At 38.7% G+C, this 19,573-nt stretch overlaps 1 protein-coding gene across 1 annotated transcript in view; it reads left to right on the top strand.

Annotated features, from left to right (window-relative positions):
* Positions 1–315: 315 nt before the first annotated feature.
* TTC39C (tetratricopeptide repeat domain 39C) overlaps positions 316–19,573 on the top strand; it is a 62,082-nt gene continuing 42,824 nt past the window's right edge. The window contains exons 1-3 of the mRNA XM_084619615.1: positions 316–559; positions 16,233–16,281; positions 17,901–18,029. Coding sequence (XP_084475741.1) covers positions 423–559; positions 16,233–16,281; positions 17,901–18,029 — 315 coding nt within the window. The 5' untranslated portion in view covers positions 316–422. The remainder of the gene's footprint in view (positions 560–16,232; positions 16,282–17,900; positions 18,030–19,573) is intronic.

The following is a 19,573-nucleotide window of genomic DNA, read 5'->3' as shown; positions in this document are numbered from 1 at the left end:
GCGGCCGCCCCCACCCCCGGCTTGGCGCCTCGTGACCCCCGCGCGCGGCGAGCGGTAGGCGCCGCTGCCGCGAGGCCGCTCCAGCCCCATCCCGCCCCCGGCCTGGCGGCTTCCACGGCAAGAGTGGACAGGCGATAAGGGCAGCACCTTCGTCGCCCACATCGCGCACGCGCAGATACACCTGCGCATGCGCGTTATCAAACTCTGTGCAGTAGCGCTGGGGGTGCGCGAGCAGGCTCCGGCACCGCAGCGGGCACTACAGCGAAGGAGCGGCCCAGGCTCCTCCCCCTCCCCTCCCCCCCCCCCGCGCGCATCCCCGCCCTCGGGGTCTCCCGTACGCGGCGCCGCCGGCCGGCTCCCCTCCCGCCTCCATCCCGGCGGAGGTGACAGGAGCCCGGGGGAGCCGGCTCGGTCTCGTCGCCATGGCCGGGTCGCAGCCGCCGCTGGAGGACGAGGAGTCGCCGCTGCCTCTCGAGGACGCGGAGCTGGCGCTGGCCGGGATCAACATGCTGCTGAACAACGGCTTCCGCGAGTCCGACCAGCTCTTCAGGAAATACCGGTACCAGCCTCCGCCGGGCCCCTCCGGCTCTCCCTGCACCTGCCTCCTGCCGCCCCGAGTCCTCTCTCCCCCCCCGCGCCGGCGAGGCGGGCTCCAGGGGCAGGGGCTGCTGCCCCTCCGCCGGCACCAGCCGCCCCGTCCTCAGCCTGTGTCCCGGCCCTGGCCCCAGCCCAGCCTCTGCCCCGGCTCAGCACCTCCACTAGCGGCCCAAGCGCCTCGGCCCCCGCGGTGCCTGTGCGAAGCCGCCTCCGTTCTTCCCAAGCCGCCTGGCCAGCCGCGCGCGGAGCGGGTTGTGCGCTCCCGCCTGAGCTGGGGAGGCGAACATCCCCCTCCTCCCCCCCCCCCCCCCCATGGCGGGTGTGGGGCTACCAGAGCACTTCCTTGTGCAAACGGTTACTTCAGGAGGTGGTTTTGTGATGCCGTCAGGCTGTTCTCTCAGTTCCCTAGGGCAGATTAAGCACTGAGCGTTACATTTTGTCCCCCGAATTGCTCTGCAAGAAAAAGATTGCCTCTGACTCTTAACCCTTGCACGAGAAGTGAGCATTCACAGATTTAGGTTAATAAATCTTAACTATAGGAAAACATTTCAATCTGTGACATTTGCCAACTGTTAGTCTGTATCACCTGATTTGACAGAGGCGAACCACCATTTTAAAAAAAAAATATATGAAAACCAGGGGAATTTACCTTTCCTTGACAGGCACTTGTAAATCTCACAAATGCTGATGAGTAGCTATGCATGTGCACAGAAGAATAAACAACAAGATTTGCTTAATATACTTGTGTCATCCAATGAAAACATCCTGAGGATTTTTATCTTTTAAGATTATATGTGTGTGAGTGACTTGGATTGAGACTAGATAGTGACAGGAGGTTCTTGAATGCTAGTGTGATGAAGCCATGAAATAACAAGACAGTGTGTACCATGTGTTTGTATCTAGTTAAAGGAAGAGGTCACTTTCTAGAAATTACTTGGAATATAGTTGTAACAGTAGATGTTACTCTATGTCTACACTAGTTTTAAGGTAGTTATGTTTCCTGTATAGTTATGGAAAGAGTTAATTCTTCTCAATAATTGGAGCTCTGGCATTATAGGTGTTGTTTTCTAAATTTAAATGCACCACAGTGCTATTGTCTGTACAGCAGAATATTCATTTAAGACCTAAATTGAGTTAAAAACAAGTCTGTGTTGGTGGTATTGCAAGTATTTCAGAGCCTTCCTTATTTTTTTCATTTACAAAAATTAAATTTGATACAAATAAAACTTTTTTGGGTGCAGAGGGAAGTGATGACTTAAGATCTAAAAATCTAGGATATTAAAAATAGTTTTTACTATGTTCCTGTTTCAAAATTTGTATGTATTAATAATTGTGTGTCCAGCAGATTGTTCATCTTGTTATAGGGAACCTTTGTTTCTGAAGTCTTCCATAAAATCTTGTTTTAGTTTTCTCGTTATTATAAATTGATTATTACAATTTAAACATCAAAGGGAAAATCAAGTTACATAGACTATTTTAATAAACTATATTTGCCTGGATCAAAGCTTCAGTCTTGTTCATATTATGAACCCATATTCAGTGACTGAAATGTCCCTCCTCAGATGTCTCAATCTGTTTTCCCTTGTGCTTAAAATGAGGTGCCTCATGATTCCATGCGATAGTTAATTTTTGACACTTGAGGGCTAATTATGAGCAGCTGGTCAAATCTGATTTATCTGAAAATGGATTGTAAGTGGTGTTATGATTCATAGGTTAAGAATCACTGTCCTAGTTGCAATTTTAACTGCAAAAGTCCAGATCTTTTGAAATATTTTGTTCCTAAATAATTTAAGTGATCGGAACTTCATGTAGAAATGAAAATGGGAGAGAATGTCCAAGGCTGACAGTTCAACCATAAACTCTAGATTTCCAGCCTAGAGATGAAAAAAGTTCAGGCATAAGGTATAATTTGTGTTTAACTTTTCAGACTGTTTTCCTGCCAGTTTTCCTCTTTTGTATGTTTGTGTCAGATATGTTTTTGCTAACCAGAACTGAAGAAACATCATTAACTTCCAAGTAGCTATCAGTCATTTAGCAATAGATTTTTATCCTTGTGTGTTTGAAAGTAAAGTCTTAGAAATAGCTCCTAATTGGGAGTGCTCTTCTAAAGAACAGCTTCTTGCCGCATTGAGAGACCTGCAGTTCGTCAAATTTAGAGACGGATGTTAATCTTATTGACAGCAGTGACGCTCAGAAAACTACAAAAGGGTGTTGTTGGTTTTTTGTTGTTTTTTTGTTGTTTTTTTCCCCTCTCTCTGTCTCTCCTCTGCTGGTAATAGCTCACCTTACCTGATCATTCTTGTTACAGTGTGTATGGTAACACCCATTGTTTCATGTCCTCTGTGTATATAAAATCTCCGTACTGTATTTTCCACTGCATGCATCCGATGAAGTGAGCTGTAGCTCACAAAAGCTGATGCTCAAATAAATTTGTTAGTCTCTAAGGTGCCACAAGTCCTCCTTTTCTTTTTGCGGATACAGACTAACACAGCTGCTACTCTGAAACCTGTTTGGAAGAATGTGCATTTTGCATATTTATGCATATTTCTTCAAATACGTATTTAAACTATGGTAGAAATTGTTTTATAGCCCCCTCCATCCAGCTAGTTTAAGCTTTTGAAATAGACCTATGTCATTTTCAAATGGCTTCTGAAAATAGATTGATTTCAGAAAGAGTGAAGCAGAAATCAGTGTTTTTTATGGAAACTCTCTAGGGTTTTTGAAAATTAATTATGTAGCAAATGCTTTGACTTCACTAACTAGTTTAAAATTGCTCTTCAGAAATGCAACTATTTCATCTTTCCTCACTTGGCTCCTGAAAGATCCCATGAAGCATATTAATTCAGGTCTGTAATCCATAAATTCATAATCCATTTATAGGAACACGGTGACAGTCTGGATGTGCCACTGAGTACATCATCCCAAATCAGTCCGAATTTTTCTCTCTCCCTCCCTCCTATCGCACATGAGGCCCTCTTCCCTCTCTCCCTGCATCCCCCCAGAAAACATGAGCTTTTAATACCACATATATTTGAAAACTGACCATAATTCAGTTCTTAAGGAGGGAAAATTGGATTGGGAATGAAATCTTAACTGGACCTCCCTGCATATTACCCCGTAAATCGGTGTTGGCTCTCAATGGATATTCCCTTTAACTCAGTGGCTCTCAACCTTTCCCAACTACTGTACCCCTGTCAGGAGTCTGATTTATCTTTCGTACTCCCCCAAGTTTCACCTCACTTAAAAACTGCTTGCTTACAAAATCAGACATAAAAATACAAAAGCGTCACAGCACACTATTACTGAACAATTGCTTACTTTCTCATTTTTGCCATATAATTATAAAATAAATCAATTGAAATACAAATATTGTTCTTTTAAATGTATAATTTATACAGCAGTATAAAGTAGTAATGGTCTATGTGAAATTTTAGTTGGTACTGAGTTCACGGAGTGCTTTTTAAGTAGCCTATTGTAAAATTAGGTAAATATCTAGATGAGTTGATCTACCCTCTGGAAGAGCTGAGTACCCCCAAGGGATACCCCTGGTAGAGAACCACTGAACTGACTCACAAGAGAGCTTATTTTTTCTCAGTATTGTGAACAGATATTTAAGCAAGAAAGTTACAACTTTTTTGTCTCTGTGTAAGCAGCCTATCTACTTGTAGATCAAACAAACTAGGCAGTTGAACTAATCTATCACACATCAAGTCATGCAAATAATTGCAACTGGAATGACAGCTTTTGTAAACTAATTGGCATCTTGTTGGGCCAAAACTTATGATTTGCCATATGTTAAAGCACACCTGACAGAGGATGATCATCGAGGCTTGAAAAATGAGTTTGATGCTAGTGAACAGGCAGCTTTCCTGGATGAATATAATCAACTTCTACAGAGACTTTTTTTTTAAAATAAAAGCTTAAATTCTAGCCATAGTGGTTGTCATGACAACCTTCTAAACAACCATGAACCAAATATAAACTGATTAAATGTTGTCTTAACTCTGCAGACAGATAGCTTCAGTGCCTTTCTGGGGTACTTGTACAGTAGAATCTCAGAGTTACAAATTGACCAGTCAACCACACACCTCATTTGGAACCGAAAGTATGCAATCAGGTAGCAGTAGAGACTGATTAAATATTTTTAACATAGTACTGTATTTGCTTTAAAGTACTAAAAAAAGGAAAGCAGCAATTTTTTTCCTGCATAATACAGCTTTGAAACTTTACTTAGTCAATGTTCAATTGTAAACTTTTGAAAGAACAACCATAATGTTTTTTTCAGAGTTATGAACAACTTCCATTCCTGAGGTGTTTGTAACTCTGAGGTTCTACTTTGTCAGGTTGTCAGAGAATAAAAACTCACTGGAGTTTAGTCAGATTTCACTGATGCTGTTCAGGGTTTTTTGAGCAACACTGAAAATAATACAAACAGATTAATTTTATTCTTGTGCTTGTGAAAGCAACAATAGAATTAGACCTGGAAATCTAGTAATTGGAAAAGGGGACCAGAATCAAAGGCTGTGGGAGGAGAGTGTCAGAGTACCAATCTTGTGGCAGCAGATAGGCTTACAGAGAATGATCTTTTCCACCTTCTGCTAGCCACAGCAGAGAGAGGAAGGATCTTCAACTCTGACTCCTCCTAACTGGACACTGACACAAAAAATGAAGCCTCTGTGTGGGTCCAGTGCAGCACCTTGTTAAGAATCTAGCAACCCTCCCAAGACATTTGGCTTCTCACCTGGATGTTGCCCTTCTTAATCGTTTTGCTATAAGTTGTGATAAAATTTTCAAGCTGTGGGTGCGTGCATGGGGAAGAAGTGGGGAAAGATAAATGTAAGAAATAAGAAAAGTGTGATAGAGAAACTTCCTGGGGAGAAGAGAATATAGGGGAGGATGTGGGGGAAGGTCTAAGGGGATAGCGGCAAAGAGGAAGAAGACGTATAAGAAAATGCAGAAAAACAGAACCATGATCTGCGTGGAAAGGAGATAATGGAGAAAGACAGGAAAAGAAGGTTAAAAATAAAAGTGAGATGAGTATAGTAGAACCTCAGTTACAAACACCTTGGGAATGGAGGTTGTTCATAACTTTGAACAAAACATTATAGTTCTTTCAAAAGTTTACAAGTGAACATTGATGTAAGACAGCTTTGAAACTTTACTATGGAGAAGAAAAATGCTCCTTTCCCTTTATTTTTTTTTTAGTGGTTTGCATTTAACACAGTGTCACCATTTCTTCTTAGAAAAAAAGGTGAGGGTTAAAATCAGTTAAAGGAATCAAATACATACAACAATTGCAAACTTCTTGGATCAGCCTTGTAGCAGTAATGAAATAAACTGCTGGCTTGTTAAGTCTTCGGTCGCTTCGAAATCATTGGAAGTTCCTCAGTCCCTTGGTTAGAATGCTCCCATTAGTATAAGTCCATAGTCCAGAGGTTTGAGCAGGAAAAAGGCAAAATGGAGATGTTTCCAGGGCATTTTATGTTTCCAGGGCACATTGTTCTCACTGTGGATAATTGCAGGGAACAAGATGGTGTTTCGAGTCTCATGGGCAAATCACATGTCCATTTATGCTTTGCTTAGTCATAGTAGAGGCCATCCCCCATACTCCAGTTAGAACATTCACAGGAAAGTCCATTAAGTGTAGATAGTATCAGAGGTAGCCGTGATAGTCTGTATCCACAAAAACAAGGAGGCGTCCGGTGGTACCTTAAAGACTAGCAGATTTATTTGGGCATAAGCTTTTGTGGGTAAAAAACCCACTTCTTCAGATGCCTGGAGTGAAAATTACAGATGCAGGCATTATTATACTGACACATGAAAAGAAGGGAGTTACCTCACAAGTGGAGAACCAGTGCTGACAGGGCCAATTCAGTCAGGGTGGATGTGGTCCACTCCCAATAATTGAGGAGGAGGTGTCAATTCCAGGAGAGGGAAAGCTTCTTTTGTAGTGAGCCAGCCACTCCCAGTCCCTATGTACCATGTGCCATGTACATTGGCCAAACTGGACAGACTCGACGTAAAAAAATAAATGGACACACATCTGACATCAGGAATGATAACATACAAAAACCAGTAGGAGAACACTTCAATCTTCCTGAACATTCTATAACAGATTTAAAAGTAGCCATATTTGAACAAAAAAACTTCAGAAACAGACTTCAAAGAGAAACTGCAGAACTAAAATTCATTTGCAGATTTAACACCGTTAATTTGGGCTTGAATAGGGACTGGGAGTTGCTGGCTCACTACAAAAGCAACTTTCTCTCCTCTGGAATTGACACCTCCTCAATTATTGGGAGTGGACTATATCCACCTGATTGAATTGGTCTTGTCAACACTGTGGGGTAACTCCCTTCTCTTCATGTGTCAATATAATAATGCCTGCATCTGTAATTTTCAGTCCATGCATCTGAAGAAGTGGGTTTTTTACCCATGAAAGCTTATGCCCAAATAAATCTGTTAGTCTTTAAGGTGCCACCGAACTCCTTATTGTTTAAGTGTAGATAGGCATCTTCCATTGTGAATTAAGTGATCTTTGATGGGTCATTCAACTTGAATAGTTCCTTCAAGAAGTGCAGGCTAAATACCTTGTGGATGTTACCACATAAGCAAACATTTGAAATACAGGTACATAGTTAATATCCATAACTTCAGATACAAAAGTGATACATGCATACAAATAGCATAATTATATTCAGCAAATCATAACCTTTCCGTAGACACCTTACATGACATACTTTATACAAGATTTGTTGCAATTATATAAGTGGTAGCAACAATGATCTACATGGTCATATTTTATCAGATAACATCACACACAGCACTGTACTGTATTTGCATTTTTTGGGTGTGTGTGGGGGTCCTCTGCTGCTTCCTGATTGCGTACTTCCAATTCCAAATGAGGTGTGTGGTTGACTGGTCAGTTCGTAGCTCTCGTGTTCGTAACTGAGGTTCTATTGTAATTCTGCTTCATTACATTTTTTTTTAAAAGTAAAATTGCTATTGTTGCAATGAAGAATAGTACACACATCTCATTCCTTTAAATCGCAAAGGCACTGCTTTTGTGGGAGGATGTGGCAACACTATACTCTTGCTATTTGGCTTATTCCTTGAGCTATTAGTCTCTGGATGGATTAATCAGACCATTGTAGTTAGAAATGGAAAAGACCTATTGTAGTGAGTTTATGACTACCTTGAACAGAGCATGGGCCATTCTAATCCTTCTTTTCAAATATTTTTTTTAAGTCCCATGTTCTGAGGCATCTAAACATAGTAGTCTAAAAACTAGTAAAAGAGAAGAAACAAAGCCCAGTAATAATGACATTCTTTAGTAATTCCAAGAAAGGGTAACAGAAGGACAGTCCACAAAAACAAGCATCAAACTCCTCATTCCAGAAGAGAACAGAAGTTGAATTTAAAAGAGCAAATAAAGCATCAGTTAAGGGTTGAAATGGTATTTAAATGAAATCAAAAAAGAGGGGAAGGGAGTTCCAAAGTGCTCAGGCTACAAGGTAAAGAGCAAGATATTTAGAAATAGCAATAGGAAAACAGTAAGACAGGAAGGACGAGTTACAATAATAGCAGTGAATATAATTGAGATTTTTTTTTAAAGTGACAGTATAGAAGACTGCAAGACTAGGGAATGAAGTGAAGGGGAAGGCATATTAATACTGAAGCAAAGCGAATATGAGACTTGCTGCGTGCTTTTTTGGGACAGGCTGAAGAGAGACTTTTGGAACACCATCATAGGTAGAACTGCAGAAAATGAGGTAAAAGCTTGCAAGCACAAACATCAGAATTTTCACTGTGTGGGTAATAGAAAAACTGCAGCTAGATTTTAAGATATTTGTAAGATTTAACATGAAGAAACTTATTGTTTCAAGATAACACAAAGCTTCAAAGCAGTGACAGCTGAATGATGGGAGTTTTGTCCATTGAAAAGACTGCAGTGGCAATGAAGAAAGAGTTAGAAGAAAAGAGCTTCTCTCAGATTTAAGGTAAGAGTCAGTACGATGACCGTTGTCAAACAAAAAATAAGTTAAATGTCTTTAATTTTTTAAAGAAATTTTGAGCTTGAATGGAAACTAATTCTTCCTGTTTTTCTCTTTCTGCATAGGTGGCTTTTACTAAAAGAAGAATGACATCAGTGTCTTTCATCCAGTGTTGATGTGTGGGAGGATGATTGTTTCTGCAATATGCACAATACATTGCTAAGTTAATTGAAAGACATGTACCTTTTCAGTACTATTTACTGAAACTGGTCAACATATGTATGTTACAGAAACCAGGTTCTAGTGGTATCTGAATGCCAGCACTGGAAACAGTAGTGCCAACTACTGTGACTATACAATAAATTACCTTGGTATCTACTGGTCATGAAAAGTATCAATTGTGTGTATGTAAGATATATTCTATAACTAGTACTAAAACAAACTTTAAAAGTTAATTAGGCAAATGTAAATTTTAAACACATTTTATATTTCCTGTTTGCAATTAATATGTCATTAGGAAGGCCCTTTTTAACTGGTGATACTGCTGATTCTGCAATATTAGGCCTCCACTGCAGTTTTGACAGCGGGACCCCCACCATGTGCGTGGCTCTCCGTGAAAGTCCTGGCTGCCCAATGTGGCTGACAGCTGGGAGCCCCAACCCAATGTTCCTGTTATCAGCTCTGGGTCCCCATTCACAGCCCTGGACAACTGACAGCAGAAAAATCACAGAAAAGTAGTAATGGATATTATTACTGCAAATAATAAGGTCCATTATTACTTTCCACAATTTTCTATGTCTTGTCCGCAACTCAGCTGCAATGTTGTGACAGTCATCCCACATTTCAAGTAGGTCCTTAGTCATTAGACCAAAATCTTTCAGCTCCTTAATTCTGATATGAAATTGCTAATACAGCTAATTTTTGAATAAAGTGTTTAATAGTGTACATATGTGTCTAATGTTTTCTAAGATTATATTTGTATTTGCACAAGCTACATTAAAATCCATTAAAGGATTATTCACTGTTGGCTAAACAGACCAAAAAGATGTATATATTTTGTTTGTGAATGTTTTGTATTCCTAACGATTTGTTTGCCATTTTGAAAATATCAGTAGGTGTTATCCAATCCATCCATAAGTTTAGAAGGAATAATATTTTAATTTTCATTGTTAGCTTGGGAAATATTTAAAATTATCTTCCGGAACAGATGATACATCTTGTATTTGTTTGTGATCTTCTGGTGGTGTTTAATTATTTGGATGCATTGATGAGCCTATTTTCAACTTCATAATCTCATCAGTCACATTCTAATGGACTCCAGAATACATTTCTAGATACTGCTAAATTAGCAAGTGGGGGGAAGGTCCTTAAATAGTAGGTGAATATTACTTGAAATTTTGATCTGAGCTAAAATATGGCCGCTTTTGGAACTTGTGTTTGTGGAAGCAGGGAGTTGGTGGTGTGTTTTAATGCCAGATTTCTGGAAAAGTCTTAAAATAACGATGTACGTGGTGCTAGTATTTCAAAAAACATACATAAAATCTTGGTTTCATGTGCATTTTATTAATCACTCGACTGGTAAGAGATGGGAGGCCTGCTGATTCATTGTCCATGCTCATTTCCTCATATCTCTCATCTCTTGACAACTTATGCTCCATGACATGGAAGACCAGCTGTGGAAAAAGTTGGAAAACTTTCTGAAGCTCCAGGAAAAGAGGGGGGTGGCAATCTGTTGATATAATTGACGATTTAGCAGCTTTCCTTCTTGCTAATTTTCACACACGTATGCTCTTGTTGGGACTGTTCAGAGGTTTACAGTCTTGATCAGGGGGACTTGAGTTTAAAAACAAAACAGGGCAAATTAATTTTTTTTTCCTGCATGTGTCCTGCTGACTTTGAACAACATCAGAACAATGTGGAGGGTAGGGTTTCTAGCCCTGCTGGGTAGAATTGGTAGACCCTATCCAGACCAGCAAAAACAAACCAAAAAACCCCCTTATCCTATAGCAGTAAGAAGAGAGGCAGAGGAAACGTGCATAATTGGGGGATGTACTAAGCAGAAAGTACAGAAATGAGAAAAGTTGGAAGTGTGTGTGTGTGTGTTTTGTTTGGGTTTTTTGTTTCTTTTGGTCAGCAAGAAAAATGCAGTGAGGGGTAGAAGTGTAGAATTTCATGGGAAAGGATGTTAGGGAACCAGGCTCTGAGAAGTTCGATGCCCCTGCAAGGGTGGGGGAGATGAGCCCTAATCGTGCCTCTGTTATGAAGAGACCCAGAGAAGTGGCTTGAAGACTCTGCTGGAAACCAGGACTTAACAGGAGCAGGGGCTAGCTAAAGGAAGCTGATCTTTCAACTTCCCTCATCAAGGGGTAAATTCAGATTTAGAGAATAGAGGCTCTTTCATCTAGACAGTTGAATCCCTCAATCAGGTTTCAGAAATAACCTTGAATGAATGAAAATACACACTTAGTCCACATAGCTGCCACAAGTTAATAGCTTCCCTTCAGCTTCTTTGGAGAAAACTTCACGTTGCATTTGCTACATCAAAATTATTCTAGGGACTCTTGTTTTAAGACTAATGATACTACCTACTGCATTATGTGCACATAAATACATGTCCTCTTCTCTTGAAATCAATATTACAAGAGAGGTAGCTTAAAACCCTAGAAAATTGAATTCTACAAATTTCCTCAACTGTAGAGTTACTCTTTTACGGTGCTGCTTCACTGGTGATAAGCTATTGGCCATTCTGAAGGCCACTCACTGGCTTGAATTTCACTGCTTTCTGGCAGTGGCTTGCAGATTTTACAGCTATCCAAGTTGTCACTTGTTTTGCAGAGGCAACTGATGCTCAAGAGCCATAGCATCCTTGCATATAATGTGGTACCGTATATAAATACTGTCTGAAAGTCGGTGTAGACTCTGCTGAAGCTATCATGCGTTAAACCCACATTTACAAAAGTATTTAATTTCTGTAAGGAGCTATCAAACCTTACATATAAAAACCAAATGAAATAATTCACGGAATATTTTAATGTACAACAATAGAGTACACAGGTAATGGAAAAATAGTGGTGCATGCATCAGAGGCACATAGTCATGAATTTGACTAAGCGTAAAACTCATTTTTATGATCTCTTTTCTTCTTAAAATGCCTTAATTGTTGCATTATTTTCACCTAAACCCCCCCATTCCTCCAAAAAATACTATTCCTAGTTAAAACTAAAACAGGAGGGGGAAAGGGTAGTCTTGATCTCTCCCCTGAAGCATTGGAGACAAAATTAGTAAATATATATAGAAAGCTAAGATGCCATCACTAAAAATGAACTGCTGAAGTAAGCAGTATTTACAGTAGTCATTCACATGAAGAAATGGGCCTCTATGTAAATTTAGAATCTTATTACTTCAATAGCAGACACTTGCATTAAAGTGAGTAGAAACAAGTTAATAAAGGGACATTGCTGTGAACTGCTACTTATTAGTCTATGTAGCTTGTATTAGTAAACTCAGAAGTATGAAAACAGTTCTTTTCTAGCTGGTTTTTTAAACTACAAAAGTGAGGGTAAATGGAGATAAGACTGAAAAGTATATGGCATCGTCTGAAGGAAGGACTCTTTAAATGTAAATTTGGAGAGAAGATTAAGTATTAGTGGTATCATAGTGACTACTACAGTATCCCAGGACTGTAGGAACTAGCTGTATTGGACATGTAACCTAAGAAAGCTGGGTTTGATCAAGCCTGGCATGGTTTCCCTTCTGGATGAGCGTGGTGATAAGTATCGGATATAGATTGAAAGGAAAGTCTCAAAAATGTTGTATTTCTAAATATTGTGGAATATACTTAAGTAAAATAAGGGTAGAAAAAGAGAGAAGACCAGTGAATGATGAAGAGAAAAGAATGGTTGTCACTTCTGCCTCTGCCCTTCAGTTCCAATTTTTTCTATGACAAATGCTCTATTCTTTCCACAAACCATGCTTAAAACTCTGATTAACATTAATTATATGAGTTAAATACATACATCAGGGAGGGGCAGAGCAAGCACCTCTCTTTCCTCTGAAACAAAATTAGCTATATTAAGAGCCCTAGTGAAATGAACTACACTGGCATAATTGAATTGTGGCATCTAGCAGCAGTACTGTCATTAAGATAATGTAAATAGTTGTTAATCCTGTTTTTACACGATTTTACCATAAAAACACCTTCTGCTTTGCACCTAGATAGCCAAAGTAATAGTTAAGGATTTTCAAACATATTTCCTTACTACTTTAATTTGCAACATCTTTTTGAGGTTTATAGTTGTGTTGACTTCAATGTAATTTTGAAAATATGTTGCAAAATATTACTTAACAAATCATCTACTGCACAGATACAACCTAATTTTTTTCACCTGTCTTCAACAAGCTGGGTAAGGATTTTTATAACATTGTAAGTAAGCTATGATCCCTTATAATATAGTATTTGCCTAAGGAGAATAACTGATGAAAGAAAATAGCCTGTGACAGTATTGATTTTTTTTTTTTATATCTTTTTCGGAAGCACGGGGAAGTCTTTAGAAATAACTGGCAATGTTTACAGAATGCATTTGAGCAGACAAAGGGCAGGAGAATTGGTGTAATACTACTGTTTTACACAAAAAAGGTGATACATGAGAGCTAAGGAACTAAAGACTTATTGATCACTAGTTTAGCACCTAGAAAGAGATCACCAGCATACTTAATACATAATTTCACTGTAGTAATTGATCTCAAAGACAATTCAGCAATTGGATTTTTTTCACTCTTGACATGTTCATCTTAAAATATGGAATTTAAGTAAAACTTCTTATAATAAGTTCCTGTTTAAAACTGCTTTAGCTCCATATTTCTTAAATGTTATGTTCACTTGAGAAATGTACAGTCACATGAGCTTCACAAGATTATTTTGGGAGAAACAAAACAAAGGGGAATAGAATAAACTACTGTAGCACAATCCCCCTGCAAGTCTTTGCAAATTGTTTAAAGATGATAGGTGTTCACTCCCCTTCATGTCTTTAAGAAAAAATCATCCTCCCAACCGTATTTTAAAAAATACAACGTATATTGAGGCACATTTCATTCTAGTTCAGTGTTTTCCTCTTAAATTCCAGGAGAAGATTAGCAAATAAGGAGATGCACTCTTCTGAAGTCAGTAAATCTCTTTCCAACACTTTACTAGCTAATATTTTTTATGGTGATCTATAGTTCAAAGACATAAATCCTCATCAAGAAAATAGCATTGATGCTTGACACCATCAAAAAGAATGGTGAGGATAACAGTGTTAATGTACATTGCTGGCTAGGAAACCAGGCTAACAGATGCGGCAAAATGAAGTGACAGGCAACGTTAAGATGATTATTAAATTACAATGTAGAAATTATGTGAGTGCAAAGAATTGGAGAGATTGGGTAAAATGCTGGAAGTCTAATCTGATGCAGGATGAATGGGAGGGAGTGAGGCTAGAAGTATTGGTTGCTCATTAAGAACTAATAATTTAATATCTTGCAGATTAGTGTAAAATTACTCATACTGCTATAAAGACCCCAATTCAGGAAAGCCTCTATACTCAGAAGAGTACTCAAGCAGGTCACTGGAATTTAAGTAGGAGTTTTAGGTGGAAGTGTCACTGAAACACACGTGACAGGTTTCTACTAGCCTGTAACACAGGCTCTCTGTAGAGCACAGTTTAGATACTAAATAACAGTGATATTTCTGGTGGCTACTCTCTTTGTTTACCTGTCAATAACATTCGGGAGATTAAAATAGCTAGAATGTTTGTTTGAAGTGTGTTTTTTCCTCTTGGATTTTTTTATATTGGTATATTTATTTGAAAAACCCCACAGCAAGAGATTTATATTATAAAATATGTATGGGTTTATATTTACAAATGTTGTATCAAACACACTCTAATATGTATTTGAAGTGTAGGTTTTTCAGTTCTTGTTTCCATCTCTTATTTCCCTCTCAGTCCTTTTTCTCTCTTGCTTCCTCCAAGCTTATTTGCTTTATTGTTACATATAATACATAAAGTAAAACATGGGTAAACTCTGAAAAACCTGCATTGATATCTTGGCTTTCTGAGACCATCACAAAACATTCTAGTTTTACTGATATGATAATGAAAAGGATGATGATATTTATTTATTTTTACACATGGGAAAACAAATTATTTGTCCAAGGCCAAACAGTGGATCAATTGCATTGCTGAGATTATAACAAGAGTTCCTGACAGCTAGCTCTATGTTTAGCCATAGACAGGGTTTTATAGTAATTGCTGTGGTCATTCAGTCTGAAACCTGACCCAGGTACTGAATATAACCTGACTGTCTGTTTGGCCTAGGAATTGCTGTCACCCTCATGGAATTAGACCTTAATTCCCATGAAACAAGGAAAACCTTCAATGATTTACAATTTCTTAATTCATTTACTAAAAATTAATGAGGAAGACTTCTAACCTATTTTAGATCTCTGGAACAAAGCAGATAAAGAACCAGACTTCTTATGAACTATCAAAATGGAACTTCAGGTCTCCAAGTCACATTCTTGTTATATACACATTTCTGCGGTGTCCATCACCATATTACCTGAGCACTTAACTAGATGAAAGACACATTAGATACTTCTAGAAATAGAATACCAGGGAATATTGTAATCACTCTTACAAATAGAAATCCGTTCAGAAGTTGAGGGATAGGAGAAAACAATTAATTGGGCAGTGGGGTATGGCCAATCGCAGCATGGCTCACTGAAGGACATGCTGCCAGGTAGGTGTGAAATGCCAGGCAGTGAGGTGAGATCTTGATCCACAAAGTTGGTCCAAGATCAACAAGGATAGCCTTTGAGTTGCCTTCAAAACTATCATTGGAAGGCCATAACCTCTGCTACCTTTCTGGTCCCTGCTGAGGGATAAATCAGGCAGTACGTGCAAGGTTCTTTAACATCTGAGTGCTCACCCACCAGAAGGCTGAAATAGTGCAAGGCATCCCTCAATACCTGCTCTGTTGGGAGGGCTCCAGGCTGGAGAGTGGAGCCCCTAAAATAGGTGACATTGAGCAGGGAAAATGTATGTCTCTTGTGCCTCTGCTGAATCACTGTATCTCCATGTCCGCCCCAACCTTCAGGGATCCTATGGTTTTCTGGCCTTAGACCTGAAGTGGCCCTTTCCTAGCAGAACCCCCATGGAGGTCACTCTTAACATTTGTCCCAGATTTGCAACTGCATACATGCAGGTGAATTTCTGGCTCATGTGAAGCTCCATTGGATGCAGTTGCAATATCAAGGCTTGTCTCCCCGCCCCCATGGGCTAATATTTTTGGGGCATGGAAACCCTGAAAGACACACATTTTGCAGTTTCCACCACTTGTACTAGCAGGGGTGACTCAAGTCCAGAGAATTATGTTGAATTCTTTCCATCTTGTGGCTTTTTCCCTGGAGAGTATCATGTACCCACTTCTTCCACATTATGATCTTGCATAAACCAATTTTGATTTCAGAATTTGGTCTAATGAAGCAGATTTATTCCCAGACATATAACCCTTATTTCACATCAGATATTTTCTATAGGTGTGTGTTCTAGTAAACTGTATGTTTACATGTGATAACTGCATTTTGTTTTTGTTTTTTTACAGAAACCACAGTCCGTTAATGAGTTTTGGGGCCAGTTTTGTCAGTTTTTTGGTAAGTGGGTGAACAAATTGGGCAGAGAGAATTCATCTCACTGTTTGTATCATTGTTAATTTCCTTGTGGGTATATATGGTGCATATTGTCATTTGTTTTTTCTTGTTAGGCTCAACTCTTTCAGAATATTAAAATAATGTAGTTATAAAACATGCATAACTGATTATGTTGCATATATGGAATCTTAACTTGTTTTGCTCTTTTATGCGGTTTTAATTGGGAGTAAAGGGTTCTATAAATTCAACATCTCAAATTTATTAAATATTTACATGTTCCATTAAAAGCAAAAGCCAAAGACTGATTGTCTTGCTTTACTGAAAAAAATTAGTTATTGAAATGAAATTCATAAATTCCGCTTTGTCCTAGAAATTAACAGTTTATTATAAGTCTCATTTATCAGAATAAATTTATTTTAGAATAAAACTGGTGGACTTCATGTGAAAACATCTTAAATTAGTAACCTTTTTGAAGGTGCAGAGGTATTTGAGGACTAAGAACGCTAATAGACTAAAGGTTATTAATGTGTGACTGGTCACATTTATGAAAATGTGTTGAGTACATCGTATATGGAGGAAGAAGAGAGAAAAGGGATGAAAACGAGCTGCTGATCTAAAAGCATATTTAATAGTATTTAAGAAAGTATTTGAACCTCATTTTTAAGTTGACCTTATTGTGACTTGCCTGCTTAATCCTAGGCTGCAACCACATATAGAATAGTAAAGTTGTTTTTTGTTTTGTTTTTTAAATAAAAGATAATTTTATAATATTCCAGAAGTGCTTTTTTGAACATTAAATTAATTTTAAACACCTCAGTCTGTGGACTACATGACTTGGAAAGGCATATTAAAGGCGGCTTTTTCCCTCTTGCCTTAGGCCAACATGATGAAAATCTCTTAGGCTTGCTTATCTGAGTTGATTTACTGAAACAGTATAACAGCACAGTACAGCATCATTGTACCTTGAAAAACTTCTGCTTAGTTACTGTTCTAAAGATAGCTACAACACTTGGCATGCTTATGTCATCCAGAATTTCCATTAGACAAAGTATCAGAAAAAGAAGTCAGTTATCCTGAGACCCTCTTTAGCTAGGCTAAATGGAAGCTGAAATGGTTTTTTTTGTTTGTTTGTTTTTAACAAGAAGTATAGGGATTCTGCTCATTATCACTCATAATGCAGCGGGTTTTATTTGTTCTTGACTTTGAGGCATGTTATTTACGTGAATAAATTATATAAAACAGTATGTGCGCAGACACAAATTGAATCTTGCATAACAGTAATTGAAAGTGAATTTATGTAACATAATGCATTGTTCAGCAAATGTAATATGACAGTATTTTCAGTTCAATTATATATTAAACATTCAGTTTTGTTAAGAGAAGCAGAGTCAGCTAATAAGTTCTGATTTCAGTCTCTTGACATTTTAGTGAGGCACACTTAAATGCAGTTGGGCAAGGGGTGTATATATATCTAGCTGTGTATATGAGTCTTGAGTAGCAATTTAATCCTCAAATGTGTTTTAAAAAGACTTATTTTGTTTTTCTCTATAGTTACTGCACCAATAGCTGATGTAAATTTTCTTGTTTTGTCATTCAAATCTTTTGCATTTTATTTTTGAAAGAATGCCATGATGACATTTGAAGAAGAAAAAATGCAGTTGGCTTGTGATGATTTAAAAGCCACAGAAAAACTGTGTGAGAGTGAAGAAGCTGGAGTTATAGAAACAATCAAGAATAAAATTAAAAGGAATGTAAGTGGAGCATCTGTAAAAATATTAACTATTGTGTGCAACTGTTTGTGAAAACTTCCTTCTAGCTTTCCTTTTCTCGTTGGCATTCAAGAGGAGTTTTCATGGCTGAGCTGATGTCAGAACTGCTGTTGGGAATCTTTGTGGTATGTTTGTTCTCTAAAATTTCAGTTTGCATGACAGTGTCAGTTCAGATGGGCTGGCATATGGAATTCCTAGGTTTAGAGAGGCTAATTACCAGAGTGATGGGCATTTTAGAAATTTGAGAGAGATTTACCCAGAGTTGAGGACAGCTCCCATAGGGCCACCCATATGGTTGTCTTTGGTGGGTTAGATATTCTGAGTAATGTTGAGTAGCACAACCATCATCTCTTCCATTTCAATGCAGAGGCTATGCCATACCCATATTGGCATCAGAGACAGAGTGTTTAGTCATAACCTCACTGATTTTTGTGGTGGTCTCTGCTGCTGGTCTGCCCTCCCAACTGGAGTATCTGTCAGGTTACCAGCTGCTTTTATCAGCTCTTAGAGGAGGCTCTTGACTCTGGTTCCTCATTGTAACCTGGTGATTTTGGTGTCTGGATGTCATTGGGGTTTAATGGTGAGCTCTCAGAATTGAATCAGTTGGGCTTTGTTGAGATGGAGTTATCTAAGGAGCTACCTGCAGTCTGATTTTTTTTTTTTTTTTTTTGTACAAGGAATTTGTGATTCTACAGAAGAGCTGTGATTTATGCCAAGAAATATTGTGTCCTCTCAACATGTACTCTTTAAGGGACTGACCAGCTGCTGAATTATCTGATTACTCTGGATAATTATTTGTTTAGTTTCTATACATAGTAATATCTTGTGACACTTCCCAGGGGTAGCCAGTGTTGTGAGGCACCTCAGTGCAGCCTGCTGTTAGCCTGAGGAAGGCTTGTCTGTGCCTTCCAGGCATCAGCTCCCCAGCCCCACTGACCACAGGCAACACCAGCACTCTAGGCCTACGCAGGCCCAGCTCTCTCTACAGATAGGCACATTCCAACCCTTGAGGTCCCTGAGCATCCCCTTGGAGTGTCTGCCACTGGTTCACGAAATTCACTGCTTTCAAAGGAACAGTACATACCAGTTTACCAGTTTCACTTGAGGATCACTGCTCCACTTAACACACAGCACTTAAATATGTTTAGTCAAAATAAGTAAAAATTTATTTAACAAAGAGTAGAGATTTTAGAAGTAGCAAGTGAAAGTATTGGAAACACATGCTTACATATAAAATAAAATCCTAATGCCTTCTAGAGCCTAGATTTAATTAACAAGATACTATCTTGTCTAACGAAGTTTAGCTCACTTAAAATCTTTCTAGTACTTTCTAGCCAGGTTGACTCTGACCCTCTTTTCATAAGACAGAACACGCTGACAATTCATCTCCTCAGTGAAGCACCTGGGGTGTACTACAGAACCCCCTGGTTATATCTGAAAAAAACAGTCTTTACTCATAAACAAGACACCTTGTTTTTATTTTTTCCTGTAGATCTTTCATGTGACCAGCTAGAGAGATAAATGTC

This window comes from Lepidochelys olivacea (genome assembly GCF_965140295.1).
Source record: "Lepidochelys olivacea isolate rLepOli2 genome assembly, chromosome: 2".
Classification (NCBI taxonomy): domain Eukaryota; kingdom Metazoa; phylum Chordata; order Testudines; family Cheloniidae; genus Lepidochelys; species Lepidochelys olivacea.
This window is presented reverse-complemented; position numbering and strand designations above follow the sequence as displayed.